The sequence below is a fragment of the Porites lutea genome, chromosome 2 (genome assembly GCF_958299795.1).
Source record: "Porites lutea chromosome 2, jaPorLute2.1, whole genome shotgun sequence".
In the NCBI taxonomy this organism is placed as follows: domain Eukaryota; kingdom Metazoa; phylum Cnidaria; class Anthozoa; order Scleractinia; family Poritidae; genus Porites; species Porites lutea.
Genome location: NC_133202.1, coordinates 25,285,989 through 25,305,819, shown reverse-complemented (window position 1 = coordinate 25,305,819; position 19,831 = coordinate 25,285,989). Strand labels below are relative to the sequence as shown.

General features: G+C 40.3%; 3 protein-coding genes across 3 annotated transcripts in view; 1 reads left to right on the top strand and 2 right to left on the bottom strand.

Annotated features, from left to right (window-relative positions):
* LOC140928088 (uncharacterized) overlaps window positions 1–10,515 on the bottom strand; it is a 45,131-nt gene extending 34,616 nt beyond the window's left edge. Inside the window, exon 1 of the mRNA XM_073377809.1 lies at window positions 10,356–10,515. Coding sequence (XP_073233910.1) covers window positions 10,356–10,361 — 6 coding nt within the window. The 5' untranslated portion in view covers window positions 10,362–10,515. The remainder of the gene's footprint in view (window positions 1–10,355) is intronic.
* Window positions 2,321–5,151, top strand: LOC140927864 (uncharacterized). The gene is made up of 2 exons (XM_073377557.1): window positions 2,321–3,709; window positions 3,844–5,151. Exons 1-2 carry the CDS (start codon window positions 2,732–2,734, stop codon window positions 5,149–5,151), a joined length of 2,286 nt encoding a protein of 761 aa, XP_073233658.1. The 5' UTR covers window positions 2,321–2,731.
* Window positions 10,516–17,425: 6,910 nt separating the features above from the next.
* On the bottom strand, window positions 17,426–19,401 carry LOC140928108 (putative mitogen-activated protein kinase kinase kinase 7-like). Its single transcript, XM_073377827.1, has 2 exons — window positions 19,324–19,401; window positions 17,426–17,851 (listed from the first exon to the last, which is right to left on the bottom strand). The coding sequence occupies exons 1-2, from the start codon at window positions 19,399–19,401 to the stop codon at window positions 17,645–17,647; spliced, it is 285 nt and encodes a 94-aa protein (XP_073233928.1). The 3' UTR covers window positions 17,426–17,644.
* Window positions 19,402–19,831: the final 430 nt, after the last annotated feature.

Below are 19,831 nucleotides of genomic sequence, written 5' to 3'. Positions count from 1 at the left end.
TACTTATTGGCAAGTTAGGCTATGTAGGTTCTTTTTTAACATATGAAGGAGATAGATTGTTGATTTAAAATCAGAAAAATAAATTAACTTTCTAGTTATTCATAATAATTAATTAATAATAATAAATTAATAATAATTGATAATAAATATTAATAATATTAATATTAATCAATTATTGTGTTATTATACATATAGCCCTAACAAACCTCATTACCAAATTTCTTGTTAGTCTCGATTGCAGACTCACAATCTGCAAGACATTTTTTTTTCTTTGTTTTAATTCCACAAAATAAGAGTCAAGGTCTCAGGGTTGAACGTTTGGGAGACCATGAAAACTGGGGGGATAAGTATGACTGGGGCCGTGCATGTTTTCACGAAGAAAGCTTAGGAAAGATTTATGCAAAAGATTTAGAGCTTTTCTGGAACAGGCAGCTGGTCCATGAATTCGATCGCTTGAACGTGTTGATTACTTTGGAACAAGTGAACACCTCAGTGGTCGAAAAAAAGAACAATCTTAATGAGCAAAACTTCAATCAGTGGTGCAGATGGTGTGGCTAACTGGTTGGGTGTTGTAAACTTTCATTGTTTCATTTTCAGCGATGACTGAAATGAAATGCTATGTTCATCACTTTTTTTGCTTTCTGGCAATGATGTAATTTCTCACGAATCTAGGCCCTTAATTTTCGTGTATTTATACACGTATACTCAATCAATTCAGAAACAAACTGTCAAATACGATATATCCTGAAGATTATACTTGACTGTCGATAGAGTAGGAAGTTAAAAACTTCTCGCGAGGAAATCCTGCTTCATGTAGATGTAATTGCCTCCTCATTTCTTAAGCAAGCGAGACCTATGACTACTTAAATTTACATCTCATGGGGACCCCCCTTTTTACAACTTTAGCTTAACTTGGAATGATGATCTTGCTTGGCTAAACTTGCCTGTATCGCAGACGCTCTAACCTCCTGTGTAGAGCGTCTGCGAATTAGTGCACAATATCATGTTTGAATCCCGCAGCGTCGCAAGGATATATGTCGGCATTTTTGATTGGCTAGTTTTTTACACAGTTTAATATCATTACTCTGATTTGAATTAAGTGTTGACAGGCCAAACATGACTAATATATATATATTTATTATATACATACCGAGATTTACCCACCAAAAAGCATCGAGATAAAAATAGTCTCTTCGCGCTAGAGAAGCCAGCTGATTGGTCATACCATTTTTTTCACTAATGAAAAACGGCGTATCGACGCTCTGTTTGTGGCTATATCATTATTTTCACTTCTTGACTGACAAATAGCACATTTCTAAGAGCTCAGGCACATTTTTCTTTAGAAAGATGGCTTCAAATCAGACTAACCGTTTTCAGAGCCTATAGATTCATCAGTAGAAGAGTTCACAGACGGACAGGGAAATGAAAACACCAAGAAAAAGACCAAACACGATGTTGCTATGTTTCACGAATCTCTTGTTTTGAAAGGCTAGACGAGACAAATGGATGAATTGACTCCTCAAGAGCTGAACAAGTTTCTCAGCGAGTTCCTTATAACGGTTGGCAAAAAAAGAAGACAACAAGGAATACGAGCCTAATTCCTTAACGACATTCTTCGCTAGCTTTGAGCTCCATTTGAAGAGAAAAAGACTATGCACTTTGCCTTATGAAAGACGTCCAGTTCGAGCAAACTCGGAAAGCGCTTCAGTCAAAGCAAAAAGATCTAAAATGGAAAGGCAAGGGCAACAAGCCTAATGCCTCTGCTTCTTTAAGTGAGGAAGATATTCAAGTTCTGTATGAAAAGGATCTCTTGGGAAGTTCCACGGCAGAAGCGCTTTTAAACACATTGTGGTTCAACAATGTTAATTTTTGAGTTCTGTTTGCTTATGAATCTAAGTATGTATATAATAAATAAGTTAGTTCACAGTTAGTTCGCTTGTACGATTTTTATTCACTCAATGTGTAAAACAAACTCACTCGCGCTCACCGCTCGTACGTGCTCACCAACCATGAAATAACCTATACATATAGCTTGTGAGAAGGGAGATTGAGCTTTTGATAGTGCAAAACGTGACCGTAAAGTCAACTTGAACAACAGAGGTTTGTTACGAAAAATTGTATTGCGTGACTAGCGTGACTTTCTAGAAGCTTCGCGAGAGTTCGTAGTTTGTTTATTTTAGGATCTTGCGTAAGCGTTCCTAAAGCGGTATATTTTGTAATCTTTCTATAATTGGACTATTTGGAAAGTTCTAGAACTTTTCTGTAAACGTATATAAGTAGGCGAGCCCGAGTTAAGGTTTAACTAGTTTTCACCAGCGAGGAGAGTTCGACGTTAGTCGTGTTTAGTCAAGTGTGACGAAAGCAGTGTTTATTCAAGTTGGCGGAGGCGGTGCAAGTTTATCAAGTTAATTCAAGTTGGCGGAGGCCGTGTCAGTTTAACGAGTTACGTGCTGTTGTGGAGTTTTACTCAGTGGAAACTACGTTCATTTTTGGAATAAATCTTCTTGTTACTGTTCCGACAACCCTGCGTTCAGTTTGGTTTGCAAGCTACCCGTCCTCTAAAAGATTACCCGCGTAACATTGGGGGCCTGTCCGGGAGAGGAATTCAATTGCTTGCCGACTACAGTAACCAGGAAACGACAGTTCAAGAAAAAGGAGTGTACAGAGAAGTGAGAAGAACTGCTACGAGGAAGTATATCAAGTAAGTTTGCTGTGAACTACTGCTGTGGAAATGGAAAAGCTTTTGCAGATAGGCAAAGAATTCGGATTGGAGGGAGAAAAGCTGCTCGAGTTTGTAGAAAAACAACAAAAGTTAGAAGAAGAAAAGGAAGAAAAACGTAGACAATTAGAAGAGGAAAAAGAAGAAAAACGTCGAAAACTTGAGGAAGAAAGAAGAAAGGAAGAAGAAGAAGAAAAAGAAGAAAAACGTCGAAAACTTGAGGAAGAAAGAAGAAAGGAAGAAGAAGAGAAAGAGGAAAGGCGTAGAAGAGAAGACGAAGAAAGAGAAACTAGGCGGCAAGAACGCGAACTGAGGAAATTAGAACTGGAAGCAGACCTGTTGAAGCAGAAAGAAGCTATTGAAGCCGCTAAGAGAGAGCATGAACTAGAGCTCGCTCGTCTAGGACAAGGCCGTAACGTTGCCGAACACCCTGAAGTGAGAGAGGATAGGGCCAAGGCACCCAAGCTTCCCTCATTTGTTGATGGTAAGGACGACTTGGATGCTTACCTGCAACGATTTGAGAGATTCGCAACCACAGCTAAATGGGAGAAGACAGGATGGGCTTCGAAACTCAGTGCTCTTTTGTCTGGACGTGCGCTAGAGGTTTATTCACGATTATCTGAGGAAGCAGCCCAAGATTACGACCGAGTGAAGTTAGCTTTAATGAAGAGATATGACCTTACAAAGGACGGCTATCGCCGTAAATTTAGAGCATCAAAACTGGAGGTTGACGAGAGTCCTGAACAGTTTATAGTGAGACTGGACAGATACTTGTTACGTTGGTTAGAGCTGTCGAACACTGATCGTTCTTTCGAAGGCGTGAAAGAGTTAATAGTGAAAGAACAGTTTATTGACTCTTGTCCAAAAGAGTTAGCGATTCACCTCCGTGAAAGAGCCCCGGAAACGCTTGCTCAGATAGCGAAGATCGCCGATCAATACTTGGAAGCACATGGAAAGCATCTGTTCAGCTCTGCGAGCAAGAAGCCACAAGTACAGCCCAAGGCGAAGGAAACAAAGCTACACAGAGTGACGCAACAACCCTCCAGTGTTACAAGTGTAATGCTCGCGGACACAAAGCTATTAACTGCCCAACCCTAGCTAAAAGGTGTTTCCTGTGTGGCAAGCAAGGTCATGAAGCGAGGAACTGTCGATCAGGTGGACGAAAGTCAGGAGGCCAAGGTAAGGATGGTTACCCTGTGCAACGTGGTCAAGTTAGTGCTGGCTGTTTGGTTAAGTCACCCGGTCTTAACGCTACCCCCGAGGAAGTCAAGTCGTGTATTCAAGATGATCAGCTTCTGTTAGCCTGTGGCAAGAAAGTCCCGTTACTGAGTAATGCCTGTGTTGAACCCTTAACTGGAGTAAGAAGTAAGATGCCTGTTGTAAAGGGTAGAGTTGGAGAGAAGACTGTTGACGTTTTAAGAGATACTGGTTGCAGCGGAGTAGTAGTCAAGAAGGACCTTGTCGGCAAGGATCAGTTCACCGGAGACTTTAACGTTATGTTGCTTATTGACAACAAGGCAAGGAAAGTGCCTATAGCGAGAATTTATGTTGATACCCCTTATCTTAAGGGCCATGTAGAAGCGCAGTGCTTTTCAGATCCTATCTATGACCTGATCATTGGCAACGTACCTGATGCCAGGGACGCACAAAATCCAGACCCCGGTTGGCAAAAGGCCTGTGCAGTAACTATAAGAAGTCAAGCTAAGAAAAAGGATGAACGCACAGCGTTGAAGGTGCCAAGTAGCCGTGAGAGCCCTATTGTGGATAAAGAGAAGCTCAAGCAGATGCAGCGTGAAGATGAGAGCCTGCGAAAGTACTGGGATCGAGGCGATGTGCTAGTAAAGGGTCAGGCGGAGATTACATTTGAAGAAAAATGTGGAGTACTGTACCGTCTATACAAGCACCCTTATGTGAATGGTGGAAAACCGCTTAAACAAGTCATGGTACCTGAAAAGTTGAGGCGCCCCATAATGGAAGTGGCTCACGGATCGATCATGGGCGGTCACATGGGCATCAAGAAAACAACAGACAAGATCCAGAGTGCGTTTTATTGGCCTGGAATTCAAGGTGACGTGACTCGATTTTGCAAGTCCTGTGACGTTTGTCAGAGGACTGTAAGTAAGGGAGCCGTGCCGAAAGTACCGTTAGAGAAGATGCCGCTGATTGACAAGCCCTTTAAGAGAGTAGCAATGGACCTTGTTGGGCCTATCAGTCCTCCGAGTGAAGAAAGACACAGGTACGTATTGACGCTGGTAGATTTTTCGACTCGCTACCCTGAGGCTGTACCACTAAAGAACATTGATACGGAGAGAGTAGCAGAGGCATTGGTGGATATCTTTAGCCGTCTAGGAGTACCCGAAGAAGTGAGTGATCTGAGCACACAGTTTGTCTCCGGAGTGCATGAGAGAAGTAACCCGACTACTAAGCATTAAACAGCTTACAACAACGCCCTGTCACCCGATGTGTAACGGTTTGACGGAGAAGTTCAACGGAACGATGAAGTCTATGCTGAAGAGACTGTGTAGTGAGCAGCCAAGACAGTGGCATCGCTACATAAACCCACTGTTGTTTGCTTATCGTGAAGTCCCCCAAGAGTCCACTGGTTTTTTGCCGTTCGAGCTGTTATATGGAAGAGCTGTTAGAGGACCAATGACCATACTCAAACAGCTGTGGACGAAGGAAGTTGAGGAGCCTGAAGTAAAGAACAGTTACCAGTACGTTTTCGAGTTGCGAGAGAAGTTAGAAGATACCCTTAAGCTCGCCCATAGTGAATTGGAGAAAGCTCAGCAAAGAGGAAAGCACTATTACGACCGCAAGTCTAAGGTTAGGAAGTTTCAACCAGGTGAGAAAGTGCTTGTGCTGTTACCTACCGACCATAACAAGTTACTTTTGCAGTGGAAAGGTCCCTTTGAAGTCAGTTCAGTAGTAGGTCTCGATGACTACAAAGTGAAAGTAAAAGGCAAGGAGAAAGTTTACCACGCTAACCTCCTTAAAAAGTATTTTGAGCGAGAGGAGACTACAGTCGAAGGAGCAGTAGCTGTTGGAGCAGGCGCTAAGAGTATAGACGATGCTGTCGACTGTGCGGCTAAAGTTGATGAAGCAGAGGAAGAAGAGGTCGATTTCCTAGAGCTTGGTGGTTATGTAGCCAAGGAATCAATTGAAGATATTGCAACTGGACCAAATCTTACGGACGAGCAACGAACTGAATTTACGGATCTGGCTAAGCAGTTCACGAATTTGTTTACTGAAGCACCAGGTACCACAGATCTTGTTCAGCATCATATTAAACTCACCTCAGACGAGCCAGTCAGATCAAGACCTTACCCAGTACCTTACAGCATGAGAGAATCACTGAGAAAAGATATTACTGACATGATCAAGATGGGAGTTATTAGAGCGTCCAGTTCTCCGTACGCGTCACCTGTTGTAGTAGTGAATAAAAAAGACAACACAAACCGCGTGTGCGTTGATTATCGGAAATTGAATAAACTAACTGTATTTGATCCTGAGCCTACGCCAACCGCTGAACACTTGTTCCAGAAGCTTAGTGGAGACAAATTCTTCTCAAAAATTGACCTCAGCAAGGGATACTGGCAGATAGCTATACCAGAGGAGGACATTTCGAAAACTGCGTTCGTAACACCAGACGGGTCGTACGAGTTTTTGAAGATGCCGTTTGGAATGATTAACTCGGCGGCGACACTGAAGTGTGCAATGAAGAAATTGATAGAAGATCTAGATGATGTCGACTTCTACTGGGATGATATATTGTTTCTCACCCGTACGTGGGAAGAACATATTAGAGCCCTCAGAGAGCTGTTTTCGCGCCTTGTACAAGCTGGGTTGACTATTAGACCTACGAAGTGCCTATTCGGAGTAAACAGTGTGGATTTCCTAGGCCACCGACTGGAGCAAGGAATGATTGGTCTACATCAGGATGACGTGGAGAAAATTAAAGATGCCCCAAGGCCAAGTACAAAGAAACAGGTGCCCTCATTTATGGGTCTAGCAGGATACTACAGAGATTTCATACCCAACTTCGCAGCCATCGCAGCGCCCTTATCTGATCTCACACGGAAAGGCCAACCAAATAAAGTTGAATGAAGTGAAGCACAAGAGAAAGCCTACCAAACAATCAAGTCCTACCTAACAAGTGAACCTATTTTACGTCTTCCCGATCCAGCTAAAACCTATTTCTTACGGACGGACGCTTCCAACAATGGAATTGGAGCAGTATTGATGCAAACGGACGATGAGAAATTATTCCCGGTTTGTTATGCAAGCCAGAAATTGTCAAGTGCGGAGCGCAACTATACTACAATCGAGAAAGAATCCCTAGCGATTGTATGGGGAATCAAGAGATTCCATCTATATTTGTACGGTGTACCCTTTGTGCTGCAGACAGACCACGAGCCGCTGAAGTACATGAACAGTGCAAAATATACCAACGCACGACTAATGCGATGGGCCATGCTTCTACAAAGTTACAGTTTCAAGGTAGAAGCCATCAAAGGATCAGAGAATGTTGGAGCGGATTATCTTAGTCGAGCAGAAGAGTAACCTGAGAGACACTGGACTACCCCTGTTGTATATTAGCGTACAATTTTTCTGTTGTAGTGGAAATTTAGGAAATTTCTTCTGAAAGGGGGTTATGTTACGAAAAATTGTATTGCGTGACTAGCGTGACTTTCTAGAAGCTTCGCGGGAGTTCGTAGTTTGTTTATTTTAGGATCTTGCGTAAGCGTTCCTAAAGCGGTATATTTTGTAATCTTTCTATAATTGGACTATTTGGAAAGTTCTAGAACTTTTTTGTAAACGTATATAAGTAGGCGAGCCCGAGTTAAGGTTTTACTAGTTTTCACAAGCGAGGAGAGTTCGACGTTAGTCGTGTTTAGTCAAGTGTGACGAAAGCAGTGTTTATTCAAGTTGGCGGAGGCGGTGCAAGTTTATCAAGTTAATTCAAGTTGGCGGAGGCCGTGTCAGTTTAACGAGTTACGTGCTGTTGTGGAGTTTTACTCAGTGGAAACTACGTTCATTTTTGGAATAAATCTTCTTGTTACTGTTCCGACAACCCTGCGTTCAGTTTGGTTTGCAAGCTACCCGTCCTCTAAAAGATTACCCGCGTAACAAGGTTTTTCTTGCTCTCTTTTTGCATAGTTTATGCAGTGCATGGAGTTATTCTACACTGAGCAAGTTTGATTTTACCGCTTTGAGTCTCGCATTTAGAGGTTGAGGAAGCTGGTCTGTTCCATGCATATTGAGCAATTAGTTCCTATGGTTTATGTTTCTGCAGATGTTTTCTGACAGGATTTGATCACAGATGCAGTTTACCATGAAATGATTTTCTTTTACCTCTGTTCAAGCCTTAGGCTTCTTTCTTGTAGCGAAATATAACCTTAGTTTCTTTGGTTTCTCTGAAATGCCAGGACCTGAATAGCCACATGTAGTAGGCTTTATTTTTGGCTGTGAAGATCATGATTTCCTGATTTTTTTGTGCCGAAGAAGGCTTTAAAGTTTGAACTGCTATTTCATTGTTTGCCAGTTCCCTTACTGCGTTGTCAGGCACACATAAGAATTAGGCCAATCGTGAGGTGCTTAAGAAACACGTAAGAAACCTGCCTGTCAGAAATGCTCACATATGTCTTTGTGACTCTGGAGGATATTAGAACGAGCTTTTGAGCACTAATTCGCAAATGGACTTTACAAATGGTTTAGATAAGTGCGTGAGCCAGCTGCAACGCAGGCTAGGCTAAACAGGTTCTTGTATTTTGGGGATTAAAGTGGCAAATTTCCGCCAAAAGGTTCTTAATTCACAGGTTCTTATTAGTGAGTGTTTACTGTATTTAGATGTTTAATGAAGAAGAAAGCATATAAAATAATAAATGGATATGTTGTAGTTAATTTTTTTTATCTCAGGTAATTTTTCTTTTCTTTTGTTTCAAATGTATGCACCCTACCCAAAAACAAAAGAAAAACAAAAAATTACATGATGTGAAAAATTATAACAGATACATTAAGGTGACTGCATAAACACACAAATAAGCTAATTTTTTCAAATAAAAAGGGTTCAGTATAAATAATTGTTAGACTGTACATAGTTTAAACCCTATCACTCCCAGGGTCAATTATGCATCAATAAAAGTTAGTTCTTACTCTTGAGCCCCTGGAAGAAACCCCTTTATCAGTACTCTCACATGGTACTATTTATTTTCAGTATTGAGGGGGACATTGGGGGGTACCCAATACCGCCATACCGTAAGAAAAAATGGCATATACCGAAATACCGCGTCGAAAATCGTCTAAATACCGATACTGCATATTTTAATCACATTTATAATCGGTTCCGCATCTAGCGCGTTTAATAATCTCAGGCATTTATGCACCAGATGTCCATGTTTTTTTAATATTTTGGTAGTTCGTAAATTTTTCGCAAATTTTCACTGAAAAGTAAACTACATCCGTTCAAACTTTTGGTAGGTCGACCCAACAGCTAATTAACTCCAATAACTAAAAGCGCGAAAAACAAACCAACCAAAACCCTTTCCACGCACGTCTAGTGCGAGTTTTGATAAGTGAGTCTAGTCTAGCACGTCAGTTTCTCACGGGTCAACTATCTCGACCGCCCTCGACTGTCTCACTCGCCGCGCCGGTAAGAGGCAAACTTACCAAATTTTCCCTTTTAACTTTACTAGGCGTTTTTCAATTCTCGAAACCCGACATCTAAACTTATTCTTGTTGCGTAATGTTCACCTCCTTCGCCCTCTTCATAAAAAAATTGCCACACAGTCAATGATGACCACGCCGTCTTCAACCTCAGCGACCTCAGCCACTGTGAGAAAACTTGTAAGACCTCGAATTACCAGCACAGGTGCACAGATCGAAAAGCCTGGTAAGGTAACTTGAGACGACTCATTATCATTGGATGCAACAACAATCACATTGTATATTATCGACCATAAACTGTCACAAAATGACCCACAAATGGTGTAATCATTTCCCGTTATGTCTCAAGACATCTAAATATTGACTTTTATTGAACTTTATGTCCTACTGTGTTTTGTTTTGCGTATTATATCGTGAGGAAAGTGAAATAAACGGTACCGTAATACCGTGAACAATCTTATTTCACCGAATACCATCAGCCAAAATGACGAAAAACCGCATACCGTAGAGCTAGACGATACCGCAATACCGCACGTTAAAATTAAAATTACCGAAATACAGCATGAAAAAAAGCCCGATACCGCAATACGAAATGAAATTTCGACTTCTTTAATTTAAAGTACTACATGAAAAATTTCTACAATTTGACTGGCTTAGAGCAGTGGTATTTCAGCTTAATTTGAAATACCTACATGTGAAAATTACAAACCTTTTGCTGGTAGTAGTATAAACAAATGATGGCATGATTTGTACGTGATATTTTGCATAAATGCCACTCGTGATATTTCAAAATTGTCTCAAATTTCACTCGCCTAACGGCTCGTGAAATTACGTATAACAGTTTCGAAAAATCACTCGTGGTATTTATGTCAAATATCACTACAAATCCTGCTATTACCTATACTAATAAAGTTTTGATTTTGTCAGTGCACTTTTGGAAGTGAAGAGTAAGAACATCAATAACTTTACATACCACCATGCCATCTCCCTCTGTATTGCCGGCATAAATGAGGTATACGTTCCTCCTCTCATGATACCAAATTTGTAGCTCACCTGCCGCATCATCTTTACTCCCCCATGACACGGTTCCACGTGCCACAAAACTCTGTGTAAAGCCCTTCTGACTGAGCACACTGCCCCATTCGGCCATTTTGTTTATTGGAAGTTCCCCTCATCCCCAGGCTCTCATCCTACTGAAAATCGCAGCTGCCGCAAGAACTTATGGGCTGCATTTGTGTTCTGAGGCATGTTTTATTAGTCTCGTATTTCGAATCCTTTTCCCTTTGTCTTTAAAACGTGCATCTTCCATATACATGCTAAGAAGCTGTTTTATTAAAAGGCCGGGAATAAAATATATAAAGTATTTAAAAGCGGCTGTCCGTAAACATCGAGAATTTGCCGTCAAAACTGAGATTTCGAAATGCTTCATTTTCAGTCAAGAAAAACCCTCAGGTGAAACATTTTCGAAAATCACAATCAAAGTTTCCAAAGGATTTTCTTTTTCGACAAAACCGCCAAAAAAGTGAAATGCTGCCCCACGTCATATAGTCGCCGGTCTAAAACCTTTGTATTTTTCTATTTTTAAAGCCCTCGGAAAAAAAGGGGGTTGAAGGAAACAAGTTCATCTTTTTTTGGCAGGTAAGTAAGGCATCCCAGTTACAACACTATTTGGCAAAAATATTGCAAGATAATGCATTTTTTACTCGGTCAAAATCGCCCGAAGATTCCTATCTTCAGCACTTTCATAAACAATCAAATTTTGCGAAACTTTAAAGGAAAAAATCACGGCTTGGTACATGAAATTTTAGAAGGATCATTATACCTCAGAAAAGTCCTACTGTTGTAGTATAAAATATGAAAAATCCAGCTTGGGCAATTAAAAAGCAACCCGCCGAGAGAGGTAAACACACATTTCATTTTCGATGTTTTTGAATAAAATGCACGTTGAAATCGTCACGCAACCGGGGGTAAGACAAACTCCAAAAATTCACATTTTTTCCTGGTGATCAGGAAAATAGTTTTTACTTGCAAAATCGAAAGATTGATTGAGTATTTTATTGCTCTGGTATGACTTGACCAGTTAGAAAGTTAGATAGTGGGCGATCGCAATGAACCAGCTCTGATCATGAAAGGTCAAACGGCCGTTTCTATAAATGTCAACAATGCGAAGGAAAGTATGGAGTCTTTTATCAAAAAATATATTTTTTTGAAATTAGATTTACTTGACATAAGTTTTTTGATCTGAGTAGTGTGGTGTTTTTTATACAAAGAAATTGCTGGAAAGAAAACGGACTAAGACGCAGACAAACATTGAATTGAAAATGGTAAATAATTAGCCTGCGAACCGCAGACCAAGTAAAGCTCAGTAAATAATATGAGTTTCCTAAACGAGCTGATTGAAAGATTAGGTGCCGGGTCAAAAGCTTGTCAATCTTGGCATCTGTGAGGTATGTCTCTTGATTTTGTTGTTAACTGATTGAAAAAAAAGGCAATCAATGCAAAAAATATAGACCGATCGTAGGCTACTTTATTAGGAAAGGAGCATTTTATTTGGAGAGGCGGAGGGAGAGTAGAGGTTGAGCAATTTTTTCCATTTTTTTCAGCCGCTCTTATTTGCAGAAGTTTATTTTTTTTCGCGACATATGTACACGTATATTCATAGCCTTTTATCACACCCCACACTTCATAAGTTTAGTTAAATCAGAGTAATCGACCTTGGTACCTCTAGCAACAGTTGTTGTATTATATTTTAATAATTATATGGAGTTAAAGCTCCATGGATTAGCTGGTTCCAGAATCATTTAAAATGTGCTCTTAACTTCCCTCAAGTTATAATTAGGCAAGCCACTGTTACTTAATAACATTAATAATGGAACAACTGGCTATCTCTGTTCTCGATTCAAATCTTTATTGAAACAGGGGTGGAAATAACTAACCCGTTAGGGGCGATAAAGATTTTCCGGTCAAGCGCATTTTTGCCTGGACAACAGCGAAGGTAGAGGAACTTTAAGAGGACTGTAGGGGGTGGGAGCACTGGGAGCGGTTTGGGAGATGGGAGAAGAAAGGACGGGTCATGGAAAGCGGGAGTAATAGGGGGAAATTACCCAGCACTGCTTAAAATTTGCAATCGAAAAATCACTAAATGATAGTAAAAATAAACGGAAAAATTTTCCACGACGTTTCGAAATGAAGGTTGCCAAGAGAAAAAGGGGAGGAAAAAACTAGAACCTAATGTAGGAAACAAAAATGGCTGGTAAGACGGCGAAACTAAAATGCACATTGACAAGCACCACTACAACAAAAACTACGGATACAAAGCGGTAAGAAGACAGGACGTTTGCCAAACGAACACTGGTCTACGGAAAAAGTGTATAAAAGACAGGGCTAATAACGTACGAAAAAGCTGTCAATTTTTGTGATTTATCAAAACAGAAGTTAGTTTGCGCTACTGAACACTTTGAAGAACAGGCATTGCTTAGACTCATTGACAAAACAAATTGAGTTGATCCAGGGCTTATCCTGGAAATCTTTTCATTGCAGATTTACGTAGATTCGGCAATGTAAGCAATATTGGTCTATATCGGGGAGGTCGAAATTATGTCTATTCAACACTTTTCATTCGAATAGGATTAAAGATATGAGAAATTCCTTTCTAACATTCCCGTTATACAAATCCAAAAATAGGTGAGACTTGCATTAACGTTTTCCCATGCTTCCTTGTGTACCGACTTTTTCTTCTTCTTTTCTTGCATTTTCTTTTTCTTTTGCTATCAGAAATCTTGATTTGAGATTCTGTACATGTATTTTTAACATTACGCTTTCCTTCGGTACATACATGTATATAGTCTGCATTTGACCTTCTTCACGGCGGTTTTCACTTATTCCATTTATACGTTAAAATTTAAAAAAAAAAAACGATATTCATAGAAGACTTAAATATTCATTAGATACTACATTATAGAACACTATCTATTGATCTTCATAGAAAAAAAAATGTATATTTAGGCCCATTAAATATAATTTCATGGAGTTTGTGTTACCCCCGGTTGCGTGACGGTTTCAACATTTTATACAAAAAACATCGAAAGTGAACTTCGCGTTTACCTCTCTCGACGGGTTGCTTTTTAATTGCCCAAGCTGGATTTTTTATATGTTGTACTACAACAGTAGGGCTTTACTGAGGTATAATAATTCTTCTAAAATTCTAGGTACCAAGCCGTGATTTTTTCCTTCAAAGATTTGCAAAATTTCATTGTTTATGAAAATGCTGAAGATAGGAATCTTCGAGCGATTTTTAACCGAGTAAAAAATGCATTATCTTGCAATATTTTTACCAAATAGTATTGCGACTAGAATGCCTTAGTTACCTGCCAAAGATGAACTTGTTTCCTTGGCTCGCCTTTCTTCCCGAGGGCTTTGAAAATGGTATAATTCAAAAGGTTTTGGACCGGCGACTAAATGGCGTGGGGCAGCATTTCACTTTTTGGCGGTTTTCTCGAAAATGAAAATTCTTTGGAAACTTTGAATGTGATTTTCGAAAATGTTTCCCCAAAGGGTTCTTTCTGACTGAAAATGAAGTATTTCGAAATTTCAGTTTTGACGGCGAATTCTCGATATTTACAGACAGCCGCTCTTAAATAAATGAAGTATTTGTTAGTTTCCCTGTAAGCAGAAATATGTATTATCAAGTGAGAATAACGGGACAGAGAGGGTAAGGCCCTGCAGTCAGTTCAGCCGGCCCGGATTTGGAAAATCAAATTTATTGCACCAAACGTTATTTTAGATCAATTAGACGCTGTTGATAGCATACATAGTCTACTCCCTTGACAGCTGTGCCAGCGTTCTTTCATCACTTTTAGGTCTCGGATACCGCTGCCGCTGTATTTAAAAGAACCGTTTCGACGGTTATGGAAAGAAACAACATCATTGAATAACGAACACAAAACTTTCCCAGTAGAAAAAATTTTAATGAAAACTGTCCTCAACACTATCACTTTGTATTATTCAATCCTCAGAGTGCTTGAAATCACGGTTCTGAGAATTTGTTTTTCAATTTTTGTGAATGGAAGCATGTCCCGAGACCCTCTAAATTATACAACCCCCGACACTACTGCCTTTGCCAAATAGCCAGGCTAATCATGTATTTATTGGATTAATAAACTAACATCCCTGAGGCCTGTCATGTAAAATCACATGTATTTGCAAATAAATAGCAGTCTTTACAAAATGTAACATGCCATCATTAAAATTTTGGGAAGAAATACAACAAATGAAGTAAACAAATAATTTCAATAACAAATTTGGTCCTCTATTGAAGGGACGCCTCTATTCAGGGGAGAGGGACACTTTTTCTTGGTTCCGAAACTCGGGTTTAACCTCCATTCAGGGGACACCTGAGCACTCAAAAAGTGACTGACCACAAAAATCATTGATATGTTTAAGTGCACACAAGTCACAATGGCGACTGAACTATCTCACTTAAATTGATGTACTGCACTTGTGGAAATTCAACACACTACATTACAGAGACAAGTTAATCATGATTTTTTATACATTATCTAGCTGCTTGAGATAATGACTGCAGCAGATTCTGACGCAGAATAAAAGAAAAAGTTTTCATTGTTGGTTCTGATATTAACAAACCCCAGCCTAACCTCCATTCAGGGGACACCTCTATTCAAGGGACACTTGCCTTGGTCCCGAGGGTGTCCCTTAAATAGAGGTTCCAATCTATGTCGGGCCTTAGAAAAAGAAAAAGGAGGCCACTGTATTTTCTTAGGTACTGAAAACTGGTGATTAAGTCAGTTCTTAGTTAATAAACTATGCTATCCTTGAGGTCGCCCGGCAATCCTGTCTTGTCTATGATGATCTAGTTTATTCGAGGCTGTAACGGAGTCTCGTAATCTCGACTCTCCAAAGGAGAAGCGAAAATTTGATGTCAAAGCACATTCTCTTTCCTTTCTCATGTTAGATTAAATTCTGTACTGGACAGCACAGGAAGGGTAACGAGTTACAAGGGTAAGGGACAGACATATAAGGGTATTGACGGAGGTTATATTGATAGAACTGTGATAAAATCTTAGTCTAAGGGACACATAGTTGGTTCGACAGTGTGGGACACTTCTCAAAATATCGCTCCATGTAAGGGAATCTGGATTTCGGAATCCGGAAAGCTTTTGCTCGTAAATTCTGGAATCTAGGGTTTTGGAATCCGGAATACCGCCTAAGGAATCCAGAATCCCACTAACGACTGGATTCAGAATCCAAGATCCACTGACAAAGGCCGGAATCCAGTACCTGGGATCCGTAATGGAAGGTGTGGAATCCACAATTCAAGAGTGTCTTTGATTCCCTTCCATTGGGCGAAAAATATCAAGATCCAAAATGTCTAAGTAAAATCGCAGCGATACACTTAGGGGGAGTCATTGGTGACGCACGTTCAAGACATCGATTCGAAAAATATCCCCGTGGCTTACTTCTCCCACGGGACATTTTGACGGGCTTTCAGTTATAGCAGGGACATTTTAGATTCAAAATCGGCTGAACATCTACAAGGAGAAACGCAGGAAAATTAGCAAAATCAATTATAAATTCTCTACATCTCCCTCAGAACATGATAACTATAAACACAGCAGCAAAAAACTTTACTGACAATAGAATGCCATAAGTGTATAAAATAGACACTTTAAAAATGTATTTTCTACCGCAGCTGTTTATGCTATACACGCTCAAACTAAAAAATTCCTAGGCCTGCGTATACAGTATTCCGGTTTATTTCTTGCTGATGGCAACTGTCAACTTAAAGCTTGAACTTTAAGCCCCCTGGTCAATTGTTTTATGCGGAGATAGGTCGTGCTGGAGGTACGCTTTTTTTATTTTAAATAACATGCTTTAAATCACATGCTTCAGTAACTGTATGTTCTACTGTCGAAAGTACAGTTAAAATACAGTTACAATGAAAAATGCTCAAATTGATCAGTGATAGGGTTTCCAAGTAAAAACTAAGATTTAACTGCTGAATAAAAAAGATATCCGCTGCTCTCTGTGTTTATCGTAACAACAGTCTTATCTTGGAGCCCCAGGGAAAAAATCGAAAAGAAACCCCCTCGCCCCGCTCGGAAATTGCCTCCCTTTGGACCCCCCATTCCCCCCAGCAATTCAGTTTCCTTTCGTTCTTTCGTGGGGACGGTATGGATGTTTTTTGGAACTATACAATGCACATAGGCGATAGCAAATTATGTTGTTTCTATTCTCCGACCCCAGTGTCTACGCTTTAGACCTGACTGACTACTTCCCGCCCTGGTGGTCATGCGCAGAAGAGCCGGTACCGAGATTTTGCTGTGTCAAGCAGCCTCAACATTTTGAGAACAAAAACTGGTGAACACGACGATGCTGTGAAACACTTAAAAAGGTCCAAACTCTACACCACATACAGTATGCCGGGCGGGTCAGTCACAACACCGATCAACGTTAAGGTCACAAAAGCTGCTGTTTCGGAAAATGGCTGAAAAAATTCAGCTGCTTTGAAATGTCAGTATAACTATCATGCCAAGTTGGCAGCCCCGTTTTCAACAACGTTCACGTTCCCGGTGCCTAAACATATTTAATACAGTCGTTATACAATCATCATGTCAGTACGAGTTTCAGAAAACAATTACATAAAAAAAAAACATATATATGTATAAGCCGTTTTAAAATATCTATCTGCGTTGCATTGCCTGGTCACGGCTGTGCCACTCGAAAATCGTACGATTTCGAAAAAAATCTAAAAACTTCGAAAGAACCCGACTAAAAAAAATTTCAAATAACATGTCTTACTACTATGTAAGTGCCAAGCTTTTATCTTATCTCCCTCATAAGTACAAACACCTAACAACTGATCAAAGTTATATTCTCCACAGAACAAACCTTATTACTTTGTAAATACCTTAACAAGGAAAACCTAATTACTAACGTAAGTATAACTCTTTACTACAAGTACCTGACTTCTACGGACAATGTACTTCTCAATACAAATTCTAGTATCAGTTCCTAATTTAAGTTATAAGTAAATTGCATTGCTTCCTGCAACAACTAAGAGCTAAGTAAGCGCTCGCGAATAAGGTCACCTTTTTCAGGCCCTTACAACAGGAATTAATTAAACCTATTTTCATGTCCTAAAATTCAGCAAAAAAAGGTTCCTACTTTTTCAACTTTTTCCACAGGAAGTTCTTAAAAACTGCGAGTTTTCAATCGGCATATTGCATACCGTTCTTTTTACAGTTAAAAAGTTGGATCGAAGTCTTTCAGTTCATCGATTATCTCCTGCATTGTTGGTCTCGCCCCAGGCTCTCTCTGCAGGCATCGCCGCACCAGGCCACGAAACACACCGTTCGTTATAAGCACGACTTGTTCGTTACGCCTTCGAGGATCTGGAAGTTGTCGAATGCGCATTTCGCAAAGAAGAGCACCAAAGCTGTAGACATCAACCTAACAACAATAAAACATAATTTGAAGAAGTCAATATTGTTTTTAAAAAAATGCACTTTATTTGAGTGTCAATGTATTTAGCACGAAAGTAGTAATTGCGGACACTATTTTAACGTCTCCAACTCGAGACGGGACCGCCATTTTACGTGGTCATCCGAGACACGCGAAGGTCTAGCTGCTTGCAGTGTAAAGGGAGTACCTTCATTTCTCAGTTATTTTAAGACCCTGAGTATTGGTCCGACCCCGGGAATCGAACCCTTGACCTCCGGCTCTGCAGTCAATTGCTCTACCGACTCAGCTAATCCTGCCGCGGTTAGTAAAAATCCTGCGAGGTTTGGTTTTCATAGCCTGCGTCGCAGACGTAATCTAACCCCGGTTAGTAACGTCTGAAAAGCAGCGGTGAGATCCATGTTCTGGACAACTATGGATTCAACGAATTACCGGAAGTGTGTTTTGAATTTCCTTTCAAAATGATTGACAAATTGGCAATGGATTCTTTAACAGGCCAATCATTGCGCGTACTAAAATCTTGATACAAAGGTGGAGGCTTAGGACAAACAATTTGGGGGCTGTGTCGCAGAAGTTACTTACCGGGATTTGATTACGTTATGTCTGCAACGCAGGCTAGGTTTTCTTTGCAGAGACATTATTCGGGGCAGTTGTTCACACAGCTGAACTGACTCCGCTGAGACCCAACCTGGAAAGTTACAGTTGCCCATAAACACTGAGTTCCATTTGGAAGTAAAAAAGCTCTTTAATATGAGAATCTACGAGCGGGATTTAGAGCAAAAAAAACGATTATACGGGGACTGTATACACCAATGCATTCCCACGGGCACAACTTTTAGGCGTCTCGTTTTTATATAATCTACATGTTGTAGTGACTAAACGTCTTAAAGCTGCACCAGAACCAATTCACTAATGAGATGGTCTAAATGAGGTTGACTGATAACTTACAAGGGTAGGGAGAGGGGAGAATTCAAGCGCGCGAAAATGCGGTCAGAGCCCGAGGTAGCTCATAGAAGGGATGAATGAATTATCCCGTTAAAGAGCACAATTAAGACCAGATTTCGGTGCACAACGATGGATTTGATTAATTTTAAACAATGAGCTAAATATTCGCGTAGTGGCAAAATCACTGCCAAAAATGGCAGATATTTGACTAATTTTGAACAGATATACAGGTATCTTATAAAACGAGAAATTCAACAGGACACTTTGCAATAAAATTGTCCGTTGCATAACTCAAGAGGCTAAACAGACACAGTTTTCTACTCCGCTTGAAAAAAAAACAGCGACAACAAAACATAACACAGTGCCATTATAAAGCCAAAAAACTAACGCGGCCACTTCTTCCGTAATCCCTGACGATAACAATAGAAAGAAGAAACCACGACCGATACGATGCATGGGTAAGGGTCACTTCACTCTTATGTTAATGTTAACAGCCTTGAACATTCACTAAAACTCACCTTGACCGTTTGGTTTGTGAGTGCTTCAGGTGCGCTGTAGATCATAGCTCCAGGAGCCACTGTCATGGTCTGCTGCATGAAATTCACCTTGTCGCCATAGCAACGCATTTGCACTGCTGACGTCACGTTGAATGATAGGCTCTGGTTTCTTTTGATGAAGGTAGTTCAGGGCACGTGCTACATCCAGAGAAATGACGGCTATTTCTGTCTCGGAGAGTTGCCGCTAGTCCAACAAAGTGCGCAGACTTTTCTCCATCAGCTCGGTCACAAACAGAGGAGTTCCCTCATCATTGGTGGCGCTGATGAACTGTAGTAAGTGAGGATGGCGGCATTTAGAAGCGATATTCATTTCTCTTTCAAACAGGTTTATGTTATGAGGATAAAGAATCAACTCATGGATCTGCATCACTGCTACAGGACAGCCACAATACGTTCCCTCATTGACAATTCCCCATCCTCCCCTCCCAAGGCATTTCTTTGTGATTTGAATTTCGTCCCGGGGAATAAC